This window comes from Monoraphidium neglectum (assembly GCF_000611645.1).
Source record: "Monoraphidium neglectum strain SAG 48.87 unplaced genomic scaffold scaffold00044, whole genome shotgun sequence".
In the NCBI taxonomy this organism is placed as follows: Eukaryota; Viridiplantae; Chlorophyta; class Chlorophyceae; order Sphaeropleales; family Selenastraceae; genus Monoraphidium; species Monoraphidium neglectum.
In genome coordinates, this window is record NW_014013584.1 from 16460 (window position 1) to 28176 (window position 11717).

Sequence of the window (11717 nt, forward strand, 5' to 3'; positions counted from 1 at the left end):
GAGAGAGAGAGAGAGAGAGAGAGAGAGAGAGAGAGAGAGAGAGAGTTGACGTGTGTTGCGGGGTGGGGTGGGGTGCTGCGTACCACAGTGTGTGGGAAGAAATGTGCTGAGCACGTGGCAGGGGGTTGCATGCGTGCTTTAGTGAGCAGGAGCAGTCTCCGCCACTAGGCACTTGATACCCACGCCTACACCAACACCCATGCCAGCCAGATGACAGCTCGGAGAGTGCTGCTAGGTGGCGCCCTGCATGCCAAGTCAACTTGTGGGCAGCAATCGCAGGCGACCCAGGTAGCCTCACCCGTGTTCATGTTTTCGATCCACAGCGCATCCACGGGGCCGTCAAACACCAGCCACTTGCGGTCCGGGGACGTGTCGCGCGTGGCGCCCCTGCGGGCGGGCGCGCAGATGGAGACGAGAGCGTGCATGCAGACTGGGCGCCTTGGCGGCGACCGGTTGGCGGATTTCGGTCAAACGAGTCGCAACGCATGCAGAGAGCGACCAACCCTGGATCACCAGCCTGGGACAGCTCGGCGCCACCGCCTCGACACAGTATCGCCTCAGCTGCAGCGTCTCAGGTACAGCACTTACAGTGCAGCCGCAGGCTCCCAAAGCCAACCTGAACAGCGCCGGCAGCACCCCGTCTGTCCACTCCAGTGACACCGGATCCTCCTGCCCATACAGCTGCCCCATGGTGACCGCCTTGGGGTTGAGCACCAGCAGCTTGACGGGCACCTCTCCGCCCTGCCCGCGCGCAGCCATGTCTGCGAATGTTTTGGGGTGTGTTGTTGGCTTCAAGGGCTAGTGGCTGGGTTCAGCCACGTGCCGCTGAATGCTCGCCGCGATGGATGCAGTACCCTGAGAGCAAAAGTGACCCTGGCGAGGCCCTCAACACGTTTTGCCGCTGCACGAGCCGCAGTGGTGTGGCTCGACTACAGCAAATGCACGCAGCCAAGCGCACCGCTGAGCGCCCCGGCCAGCTTCCTGTATGCGGTGGTCTTCATGCCGTAGCTCGCGCCCACCAGCATTAGGCCGTGGCGCACCTGAGTCGCCACGCACGGCGATTATTGATGGTGCAAAGAGTGGTGTGTTGTTCAGCAAGCGGAGGGCAGGAGAGGACCATGCACATGCTTGTGCGTGTGCGTGTGCGTGTGTGTATGTGTGTGTGTGTGTTTTGGCAAGAATGTGCTGTGTGTGCTTGCGTGCAGAAAAGCAGATGACCTGTTTTTGCAGGCCCAGAATCTCCCATGCCCACACTGTCCAAGTTCAGGAATGGGCTAGGCAGGCAGGGCAGGATGGTGCAGGCAGGGCAGGATGGCGAGCAGCGACTGGGATGTGTGGCCCGTTGTTCTTTTGTCCTTCCCCACAGGCCGCAACTCATGAGGAGTGGCAAGGTGGGTGATGATGGGACCCACCAGGATCATCTCGTAAAGCTGAACAGCCTTCACCAAAAACGGCTCGAGCGGCTGCAGCCCGGCGCGGGCGCAGTTGTCTGCGCGAGCGCAGGGGTGCACGTTGCGAGGGCGGTTGCTCGAGGTTCAGCAGCCGAGTCTGTGGTTGGCAGGACCGCCATTCCGCCTCACCCATCGGCGCCACCAGCGCCAGCGAGCCGAGCCGCGGCGCGCCTACAAAGGCATCCTTATTGGATTCCAGCAGGGGAAGCTAAATATACGGGGGGTTTTGGCGTAATCGTCACCTGCCAGGGCAGCCCTGAGGGCAACGTAGTCCACATCCGGCGGGTCCACCCCCGGGAACAGGTCCGACAGAATGCCTTTGGGGGCAGGGGTTTTTGGCGCGCCGCGGACGAGCTCGTGTGCGGGGAGTTCATTGGAGCGCTTGCTGTCTTGCAGGTTGCCTATCGAGCACATCTTCAGCAATAGCAGCACGCCGTTGAGGCGCGTGTGTGATGGAACCCTGGTGGGCCGCACCGTTGAAGAGCGGCACGTCCTGGTCCAGGAACTTTGGCACGTTGACGTCCCTGATGGCGCGCAGCATGAGCACGTCCTCCCCCGCGGCGGGGAAGGCGCGCTTGAGGCTGCCGGCCGCGCGCAGCACGCTCATCACGGCGCGCATGCCCTGGCGGTTTTGAAGCAGTTGGGCGAGGTGCGGCGTGGTTTGGTTTAGTTTGGAAGATATACAGGGTTTGGGGGGAGATGAGGGGCTTGCGGCATGCAAGGCAGGCGCCTGTGCACTTTGTGCCTGGGCTCAAAGTTGGCTCCGCAACGGGGACCTTGCGTGTGGCCACGCTTCCACGCAGCCGTGTAACCCCATGCATCAACGCAAACAACAAGAGGAACCATCCCGAGGCAGCCCTGGTGCCTCACGTAGTCGTAGTGGTCCTGGCTGGACAGCTGCTCGCTGCACAGCCGGTAGGTCTGGACAAGCTTGCGCGCCAGGGCGCGGGCGTCCAGGTAGCCGTAGCTGGAGATGGTCACAGAGTTTGCGGTGGCATGTTGCCGAGGAAGAGCCGTGCGCCAGCCATATGCAGACTATGTGCAAGGTGGACACGGGCAGAAATCATGCAAATGTGTGGCGAAGTTCATTCGTGTGCCCAGCAATGCCGGTCAAAAAGCTGGGAACCCCGTAATCGACAGCAACAAGACCGCCAGCCGGTTCCTGGTCAAACCGCGGTCAAACCTGTACAGCATGATCTCCGCGATCATGGCGTAGTCGGGCACCATCATGGCCACGTCGCGGAAGAGCGCCTTGAGGTTGTCTGGCAGCTCGCTGCGGCCTGCATACCTGCGGGTGCGCAGACGAGGGACCCGGGGGGGGGGGGGCTTGCATGAATTAGCAGCGACCGCGCGACCGTATCGGGGCCCCGCAGCTCGTGGGCCGCGCCGGAGACACGCGTGCGTGGGTGCGGATGCAGGCAAGCTCGACGCCTGGACGGGAGTATAAAAACGAGTGTCGGCTGCATGGCCGGTGACGAGGCAGCGGCACGGGTGACCACAGTCACGCCACATTCCCCACCCCGGGTTCATGGTGATGAAGACGTTGCACGTCGGCACCAGGGGGATGTCAGTGCCTGCGACATTGATTTGTTGAGAGCCAAGTCAGCAGTAAAACCCCCTGTTTTGGGTCAAAGCGGGCAGGTCCGCCTTGTGTTGGGTGCGCTCATGGCAATTTAGCCAGCATAAAGTTGCCATCACCCCAGCCTCAAGATGTCGGCGCTGCTCCCCTGAATGACGAGCACTGGCTTTCCCCTTCCCCGCCTCCCCGCAAACAAAGCAGGGCCTCACCATCGAACATGAAGTTGCGGGCCTTGGCGGCCTTGGCCCTCACTATGGTCAGCACCTGCTGCGCAACAACACTGAGGACCTGGGGGCGACGGCGTTGATTACGGGCGACAGGGTCACGCCAGGGGAGGGGGTTGCATGCAAGATGCAGGAGCGCGATAGGGCAACATGGATCCCACAATGTAGATGAAAGAAAACAGCAGCCTCACAGCAGCATGCAAACTGCCTTGTGCAACGGCTGTCGTGAGACAGACTTGCGCATGCTGGGTGATGGCCCAAGGCGATGTGGCAATCGACGGGCCAGGAGCGCATCCGATTTTGGCTGCCGCTGCCATCCTTTCGTAAGCTACATGTCCAGATCCAGGAGCCAGGAAGGACTCAGACCTCAAAAGGCGTGCCCGAGTGCACCAGGATTCAAAACTTCCTGATGGCACCCACCTCAAGGTCAATGCGGTTGAACTCGTCAAAGCAAGCCCAGGCGCCGCAGCACGCCAGGCCCTTAAAGAACTTGCCCTGGGGAGGTTTTTGGGTCGGGGGATATCTTCTCAGTCGTGCTGACAGCTTTACGGCTGCAGCTGGTTTAACATAATTGGAACCCCACCATCAACACGCAAATTATTTGAGCCCAGCCCAGTTGTTCCGGTGAAGCACAGAGCGATAACTTCCGACCTTGACACACCTACATGCGATGATCCTGCCTGGCTTGCCTGTCGAGGCAAATCACACTGCGCTGACCAGGCACGTTTGCCAGGGAGGGGGATCTACTCACCATGGCTTTGTAGTCGAGGCCGTCGCTGCAATTGAAGACAACGCACTGCATTGCTAGAGCCTTTGACAGGTCCTTGGTGGTCTCGGTCTTGCCGGTGCCTAGTCTCAAAGGGCAGGGGAAAAAGCGCGTGGGCTAAGGTCTACAAGGCATACCTGTGAGCAGACTTGAGCAGGCACCAGCAGGCAGTATCAGGTTGAGTCTACGAGATGGAGAACTGGGCACGCGGCGTGCCGGCGTGGCGTCTGGAGTCGGAGAGATCGCAGAGGGGGAACACACGAGCCGAGCACGCTGGGCGCTGCTCACCGGCGGGCCCGGCGGGCGCTCCTCCGAGGTTCATGTGGATGGCGCCAATCAAGGTGCGGTAGCACCTGGGGACAATCATGGTCAGAGAGGACAAGGTCGTTCAAAGCGGACGTTGCCGGGCAGGCGCGCTTGCAACAAGCCGAGCCTGTCAGCGGCCCCAAAGCTGCCAGGGCCGCGCCGCCCTGACGCACATGCGACTGCGCGAGCAGCCTTGCTCCGCCCCAGCCTTGAGCTGCTGCTGAGCGTTTGCCTCGTGGCGCTTGGGTGTACGCGCCTGTCCGTGAGCGGCGTGATGACGAGGCGGCCGCTGTTGCCCAGGTACTCGTAGCCGTACAGCGCCTCCGCGTTGATCATCCGCACCACCAGGGTTTCCTGCACCCATGCGTTTCACACGTGTTGTGTTGTGTTTGTTTGTTTGTTTGTTTGTTTGTTTGTTTGTTTGTTTGTTTGTTTGTTTGTTTGTTTGCTTGCTTGCTTGTTTGTTTATTTGTGTGTGTGTGTGTGTGTGTGTGTGTGTGTGTGTGTGTGTGTGTGTGTGTGCATGTGCACACCTTTGGCCTGGGGCATCATGCAAAGGTCCACGCCTGATAATGTCAGGCTGCATACTTCACCGAGGTCTCATTCGAGGTGTGAGGCCCGGGGGGCTGATGAGACAAGACACCTGCTCTTAGAGACCTGCCGCTGGCTGATGCTGACGCAACGTCGCCTCACCACGGGGCCCTTGACGCCGGAGGGCGGCTCGTCCTGGGTCTCCCAATAGTACCTGGGGGGAGTGATGGTGGGGGAGCCGCGAAACGCGAGGGACGGGTGTGTTGGGAGGGTTGTTTGAGATATGCCCATCCAAAGGCAGGCGCCGTGCAAGGGGCTGGCGCGGCGGCGCTGCGGGACGCCGTGAAGCAGGTTTGCCAGCCAGGCCAGCCTCGGCGCACTGCCGTGCAGCACCGGCCCTCAATCCCACCCTTGCAGGCTGCTCGTCCCGCTAATGCTGGCATCAAGCTGACAGGACCGTCAGCCCTGCATGTCATCCACCCACTGGTGGACAATACCTCATCCGCCCCCATCCCACCTCAGCTGGCTCTCCCACTTGAAGTCCCTCAGGTCCTCCACGCCCTCCTCCGCCATGAACGACACCACATCCCTGCAGACACAAAGTCGAGTGCATGCGGTGCGGCAGCGTGTTCTGTAGCTTGAGCTGGCACCATGGATGCACAATGCAGGCGCAAGCCACTCCAGAACAGGGCACACAGCTGCCGCCGCAAGTGCGCAAACAAAAGTCCACGTCCCTGCAGCCCACTCCCCAGAGGACCTGCCAATTATGACACCATTTTGCGCAGGTTGCTCCAGACCCTGGTACTTGGGCAACTGCAATTATGCCTCATCTTCAACAACTCCACTAGCCCTGTATTCTGTATCAACACGAAAGCCTCTTTAGCTACCTTGACTCGCTTCAACTACCGGTAAACAACTTTGGCACCCTGCTGTTGAAGAGCTCACCGCGCGTGCACATCAATGACCACCAGCGCGCCGCAGGTGGCACGCTCCAGTGATGTGAGGCTGCCTCGCACCAGCCCCACAATCTTGTTCAGGTCCTGCGAGGGTGCCAGGGTTTAGGGTTTGGAACCAGGGTTGAGGGCTGATTGCCAACAGGAACAGCCTTGCACACGCAGGTGCTGATACATTGTGCAAGTAAAGCTGGGCAAAGGCAGAGAGTGGGGCAGCAATGATTTGCAACACAATCATGCACATGCAGGGTTCCAGTGGAAGTGAGGAGCGTGCGCAGCGGCTGAACGAGCCCGTACCTGGGTGCATTTTGCGGCGTAGGCAGTCAGCCCCTTGGCCCCCGCCGACTGGATCGCATCGGTCACGTGCCTCGTCCAGTGGACCTGCCATCATAGAACCAGACACGCAGCAATCCATTAGTACAGGGCATGCAGCAGAATCGCGGAATTGCTCGTGCTGGCTGGTGTCTGTTGGCCATGCGGATGTGGAGGGCACGCATCAAGCTCTGCGAGGCAACCGGTGGCTCTTTATCTAAGCTCTATCGCACGCGACCGGTGGTTGGTCTTCATGTTCTTGCCTGCGAGCCCGCGAGCACCGTCTGCCCCGGCCACTGCAGTATCCACTGGTGACGCGGCGTGGTGACGTAAGCGGCCAGGGCGTCCCGCGTCAGGCGGTGGAGCGCCTGCTTCAGGGCCGACTCCACGCGCAGCAGCCAGCGCTCGACGCCGCCTTGGGGGTGCGTGTGGGCGCGTTGGATCGAGTGTGCACGTGGCCCGCAAGGCGCAGGAGATTTGCACGCTTTGTTGCACTTGCAATTAGCTCTGCTTGACAGGTGCCGATGATCCTGGAATGGCTGGTCAAACGCCCTGGTTGGGACGCATACTGGTGGTTCTGCCGTGCAGAAAAGAGCGCCCGCGGCTGATGATGCGTCCTGGTCAGGGCGCACCTTCTGCAGTGGGATCCACGTTTTCAAGGAAGTCGATCTTCTCCCCCTCCACGCTTACGCACCCGGTGATTAACGGCCCGGCACCAGGGACGTCTGGCAGTGTGGCAGGCGGAAGGGCAGGGGCTGTCATGCATATCAAGGGGCCGGGCGAGCGCCCGTGGCGAGCTCGCACGAAACACTGATGCCGTCCAACGGCGATCAGGTGCGCTGCACACCAACCAAGACTTCCATGCGAGAGCGCTGCTTGGCAGCTCCAGTGCGGCTGGCAAGCAAGCGCCGGGCGCACTGAGCGAGTTGATGTCTGAGTCCTGCATGGTACGATGCAGTGCAGTACGGCACGGAGCTTGGCCGGGCAGTACAGGCAGCGGCGCCGGCACTCACCGCCCGTAGGGGGTGCGAACACGAGCTCCTTGACGGCCTCGAAGCACTTCTTCACAAACGGCTGCACTGCTATGGGGTCACGCGCCTCCGCCAGGATCTGGAAAAAAGGGGCAGAGATTGTCGTCAGAAGCTCATCTTCAGGGGAAGGCTGGTGCGGGCCAGAGGAGGGCCGAATGATGAAATGAACGCGGCGCTCGTCGGCGCCAATCATGACAGGGGTGAAGTTTGCCAAGAGGAGGTCTGTTCAGTCCGATCAGTCTGCTGGCGTGGGACAGCGGCGCGGATTGGGGGCCGCGGTCGCGGCCCCCACCTCGAGCAGTTCGTCATTGGACAGGAAGAAGAACCTGCATTAATGCAACGAGGTTTCAGGCCGTGTCAGGTGATCAGGGACGCCTCAGCCCTTGTGCACAGTCGGTTCTGACAACCAAACCAACACCCCTCCTCTCACCCGATTGCGCCAGGCTCACACAGAGAAGCCGCACCAAAACATGCATCACTGCCTCGCTTTACAACAAAGGCAGCGTCGCAGCCGCCACACCTGGGGAAGGCCATCTTCTTGGTGTCCAGGAAGTCGTTGAGGCCGCGCTCCACCACCTCCAGCTGCGCGCTGCAGGACTGCAGCTCCTCCAGCAGGCCCGGCCAGTCCGCCTGTGAGGGCCCACACAGCAGGTTTGGGGTGTTTTGAGCCGTTTTGAGGACGGGAACATGCTTGCTAGGCAGTTGGGCACGCATCAAACAGCAACAGGCAGCCTTGCCATGCCGCAAAGGCTGCCGCCAGGCAGGGGTTTGAGCGGCGGGCAGGGCCGCACCACGCTGAGCATGAGGGGCTCCTGCCGGACGCGCTCCATGATCCCGCGCCACGCCTCGTCCATAGTCCTGAGCACAAAGCACACCACACGGCAACCACAGAGTGTGAGCATGAGCAGCGCGGCCGATCGTATCGCAGCAACGCCCCTTCGGAAAAACATACCCAGACTATTTCCAGCGCGGATGAGCCGTATTTCTTGAACGTGGCGCCGATACACTGGTCAATGAACGCAGGTCCCTCTGCCACCGCCCACCGCCCCACACCTACCTGAACGCGCCGCCCTCGCGGGGGATGTGCCGCATGATCTCCTCGGCCCCAAAGATGGGCTGCAGGTACAACCACTTGCCCTGGCAGCGCAGCCACTCCTCCAGAATGTCCTGGGGCAGTTGGGAAGGCAGTTCCAGGGTCGGGTTTCTATCTTGCAGAAGTCACATGTTGATGGTTTGAGGTTGACGCACACAGAGGGCATCGCAGGAGGGCTTATCACTGCGGCAACCAGACGATTCGGTGGTGCCAGGCTCCCACATGCTGTTGCTGGTGGGCGGCCACGGTCTGCCCCCAACCTGGAACCGCCGCAGCTTGGCCTCCCAGGGCCCGATCCTCTCCACAAACGGCCGGCTGGCGGGGCTGCTCGACATCGCCTGGGCCTTGACAACTGCAAATTAGAGACAGTGCAGGGCAGCGGCGGCGGCCGCAGGCGGCGCGTCAGCTGGTTCATGATCCTGCACGCAGCTGCCCTTAGAACCTGGTCAAACAAACGCGTGCCGGCAGAGAGACTGTCGGACCACGCCACTCTGCATCACGTGGTGTTCCCTGCTTCAGGTCGTTACCATGGTCGTCCAGCAGCATCTGGGCCTCCTCAATTGGCGCCCCTGCACGCAAAAAGCAGGGCCGCGTGGCAGTTGGGTCGAGGCGTCCAGGATCCATCGCCAAGGGGGCAAGGTATATTCATATGTGGGATCTGAAGAGCCACCCGCCCACCCCGCAGAGTCAAGATGAGCCCCCACATGTGACAGGCCCTGCCAGCGCAGTGGAGCAATTCCATTCGAGCAGGAAAGTTCACTGCGCGTCAGGCCAGCGCACCCTTGAGGATGAACGTGCCCGTCTCGCGCCAGGGCCCCAGCTCAAAGGCGAGGCCCTCCCAGTCGGCCGCCATCTTATCCAGGGCACGCTCGATGCCCGCCTCCCTGCACAGGGTTCAGGGTTGGAGCAGGCCGTTGTGAATCGTGCCTTTGTCCATCTCTGATGGGTGCATTCAAGTCTTTGTACTGACCAAATCAAGGGCCAAAGGGTCAGACGTGGCCTGAGGCTTGAAGCGTCCAGGCGATTTGCGCGACAGTTGCTCGCCGCGCAGAGCGCTTTATGGGGAGCAAGCGCGCTCGACGGCTTGCCTGCTGGCGGCGTCCCCGATTTCCGTGAGCTTATTCAGGTGGTCGGCGATGCCGTTGTCCAGCAGCCGCTTCAGGTTGGTCACCTGGGGCAGCAGGGACAGAGTTTTGCGCACAGGAACTTGCGGGAAACGCGGCACTGGCTTGCGTGCAGGTCAGCAGATCTCACTTTGTTACAACAAATGCACGATCGCTGACTTCCGGGCCCTGATCGACTCCAAGCAACTCAAGGTGTTGAAGCCTCACTGCCCAAAGCTCAAAATCGAATGCTCTCCCGCAACCTCCAGCCCTTATCCGCGTGCTGCAAAACCGATAATACCCACCTCGTCCTTGCGGATCTCAAAGCCGGCCACCTCGGCGATTGCCTCCCAGTGGCGCTCCCGCAGCCCCGGGTTGCAGATCACCGCCAGCAGCGGCACCTGCGGGCGGAGCGGGGCACCATGGCATCACGCGCCCGCCTGGGTGTTGTGCGGCTGCCACAGAGCCGCCTCGCGTGCGTTGAAAAGCCAGGTGGGAACTAAGCACCACCACTGGTGTTCGGTTTGGGGTGCTGCTGGTTGCAAACATGCACAGACAGGGCGTCAATCAACAGCAGGGGGGGCTATCAAGGCAAGCATTCACCCCCACAAATCCGCATCCCAGACGTACGTGTGCCTGGAAGGCGGCGACCCTGGCGCGCGCCTCCTCCGCGGTTGCCAGGGGGATCGGCTTGGGCTCCGCGCCGCCGCTGCCGCCAAACATCTTTGTCAGCTTGAACAGGCGCCTGCGGCGACGGAGAGCCAGGGGGCCGGGAGCCAAGGGTTCAGCAGTGCATTGCCATGCAAAAACGCATCAGGATGCAGGTACCTTGGAATGGTCTGGGTGATGACGACGGCACCATGCACGTGGCGAAGCAGACGCAGCCACCCCCCAAGCAGTGTTGCGCCTCCTTGTCGAGCGCCCAAAACAGGGCCGCTGCGCAGCACCACCATCCTCATCTGTTGGCTGCACCCTTGCTGCAGCGCACCTGGCGGCGTCTGCGGTGTCGGCCTCAACCTCTTCTGCGTTGATCTTCCAGAACGGCCCATTCATCCTGAGAGGGGAAACAAACATTGATTGGTCTTGGCAAAAGGTGCTTGCTGCACACAAGGACACGACAGCGCACACAGGGCCGCTCTCATCAGCGGTTGCAAATTAGGGCTTCGGGTTCTGGGTTGAGGGTTTTACCCACAAGGTGTGCATTTGCCTGGCTGGAGATGTGCAGCATGGTAGCGACGGCCGCAATGAGCATTAGAAATGAAACGCCATGCACTGACACACCGTGCAATGCGAGAGTGCACCCAACACAGCGCGGGGCTCACCATGTGGCGTGCTTGTCGTAAAACGCGTTGATTGCAGACCACAGCTGCACGTACGGCTCCAGGGTGGAGCACAGGCGTGCGACATGGGTGTAGCTGCACATAGGCAGGTGAGCGGCAGCGGGTTTGGCAGCCGCGGGAGAGCGCCACTGCAACAAAGGACGCCATGGGCTGCATTGCAGAGCCTAGATGGTCTTCGACAGCGCTTCCAACCGGCCAGCAAGGAGACATTGCCTCGAAAAAGCGTTCATATGTGTCTTCCAACCAGGTATCTGCAGCCGCGCACACCTCGTGGACGGCCAGCCGAACATCTTCTCCTGAGCATTGATCTCTGCCGCCTCCTTCTCTGCCCCCGCCAGCCGCGCCGCTAGGCCGTCCGCCTCGGCCGCAGCCTGCTGGCGCCTGGTGACGTCGCCTGCGGCGCGCAGGGGGTGGGCGCGGCGCGGCTCGAAGAGCGCATCCGCAGGCCTGAGGGGCTGGCGTCCCGCTTTCCCAACACAAATGTCCGCTTAACCAGGATCCACCATGCTATGTCGCAGGCAAAGGGCAGAGGCGCCAAGGTGCCAGTCACCAGAAACACCTGGCTTTGGAGCCCAGTGAAGCTCACTGGCTCTGCTGTGCAGTGTGTCGCCCACCTTTGGCCTCGACGGCAGCCAAGTCTGAGGCGCATTGCTCCAGCAGCTCCGCAAACGCCTGTATGTGTATTTGAGGAAGGGGAGCGGGGGGTGGTGAGCGCCCTCTATCTGCATAAGCACTCCCAGCATCAAAGTTGACCATAAACCCCAGACCTTCCAAACATATCCCCGCCCCATCCCCTCCAGGCGCACGCGCTCCGCGCCGCTGCCCAGCACAACAACAGCCCTTCAGCCCGCCCCGCCCACCTTGCGCCGCGCCTTGAGCGCCCCCTCGAACGACCTGTGCTCCGATGTGGCGCGCGCCATGGCGTCCCGCAGCAGGTCGCCCGCGCGGCGGGGCCACTCGTAGGCGCGCCGCGCCGCCTCAAAGTCGTCCTCGGGGACGGGGTGCCTTCGATTGTTCGCAGACATCGT

At 61.5% G+C, this 11717-nt stretch overlaps 2 protein-coding genes across 2 annotated transcripts in view; both read right to left on the reverse strand.

Moving 5' to 3' along the window:
• Nucleotides 1–9099, reverse strand: part of MNEG_0532 (Dynein heavy chain 7, axonemal) — a gene marked incomplete at both ends in the record, with an annotated part of 14303 nt that extends 5204 nt beyond the window's left edge. Inside the window, 27 exons of the mRNA XM_014050981.1 lie at nucleotides 299–387; nucleotides 617–761; nucleotides 959–1040; nucleotides 1413–1489; nucleotides 1694–1768; nucleotides 1926–2073; nucleotides 2322–2418; nucleotides 2635–2739; nucleotides 2971–3025; nucleotides 3240–3318; nucleotides 3675–3749; nucleotides 4006–4103; nucleotides 4500–4680; nucleotides 5020–5071; nucleotides 5375–5446; nucleotides 5803–5897; nucleotides 6108–6191; nucleotides 6404–6537; nucleotides 6755–6847; nucleotides 7136–7232; nucleotides 7446–7479; nucleotides 7674–7783; nucleotides 7945–8011; nucleotides 8211–8320; nucleotides 8507–8598; nucleotides 8774–8815; nucleotides 9027–9099. Coding sequence (XP_013906435.1) covers nucleotides 299–387; nucleotides 617–761; nucleotides 959–1040; nucleotides 1413–1489; nucleotides 1694–1768; nucleotides 1926–2073; nucleotides 2322–2418; nucleotides 2635–2739; nucleotides 2971–3025; nucleotides 3240–3318; nucleotides 3675–3749; nucleotides 4006–4103; nucleotides 4500–4680; nucleotides 5020–5071; nucleotides 5375–5446; nucleotides 5803–5897; nucleotides 6108–6191; nucleotides 6404–6537; nucleotides 6755–6847; nucleotides 7136–7232; nucleotides 7446–7479; nucleotides 7674–7783; nucleotides 7945–8011; nucleotides 8211–8320; nucleotides 8507–8598; nucleotides 8774–8815; nucleotides 9027–9099 — 2461 coding nt within the window. The remainder of the gene's footprint in view (nucleotides 1–298; nucleotides 388–616; nucleotides 762–958; nucleotides 1041–1412; nucleotides 1490–1693; nucleotides 1769–1925; nucleotides 2074–2321; nucleotides 2419–2634; nucleotides 2740–2970; nucleotides 3026–3239; nucleotides 3319–3674; nucleotides 3750–4005; nucleotides 4104–4499; nucleotides 4681–5019; nucleotides 5072–5374; nucleotides 5447–5802; nucleotides 5898–6107; nucleotides 6192–6403; nucleotides 6538–6754; nucleotides 6848–7135; nucleotides 7233–7445; nucleotides 7480–7673; nucleotides 7784–7944; nucleotides 8012–8210; nucleotides 8321–8506; nucleotides 8599–8773; nucleotides 8816–9026) is intronic.
• A 204-nt stretch (nucleotides 9100–9303) lies between these two features.
• On the reverse strand, nucleotides 9304–11609 carry MNEG_0533 (Dynein heavy chain 7, axonemal; the record flags this gene model as incomplete). The annotated part of the gene is made up of 8 exons (XM_014050982.1): nucleotides 9304–9417; nucleotides 9655–9750; nucleotides 9980–10094; nucleotides 10338–10403; nucleotides 10672–10764; nucleotides 10957–11083; nucleotides 11304–11361; nucleotides 11550–11609. 8 exons carry the CDS (start codon nucleotides 11607–11609, stop codon nucleotides 9304–9306), a joined length of 729 nt encoding a protein of 242 aa, XP_013906436.1.
• Nucleotides 11610–11717: the final 108 nt, after the last annotated feature.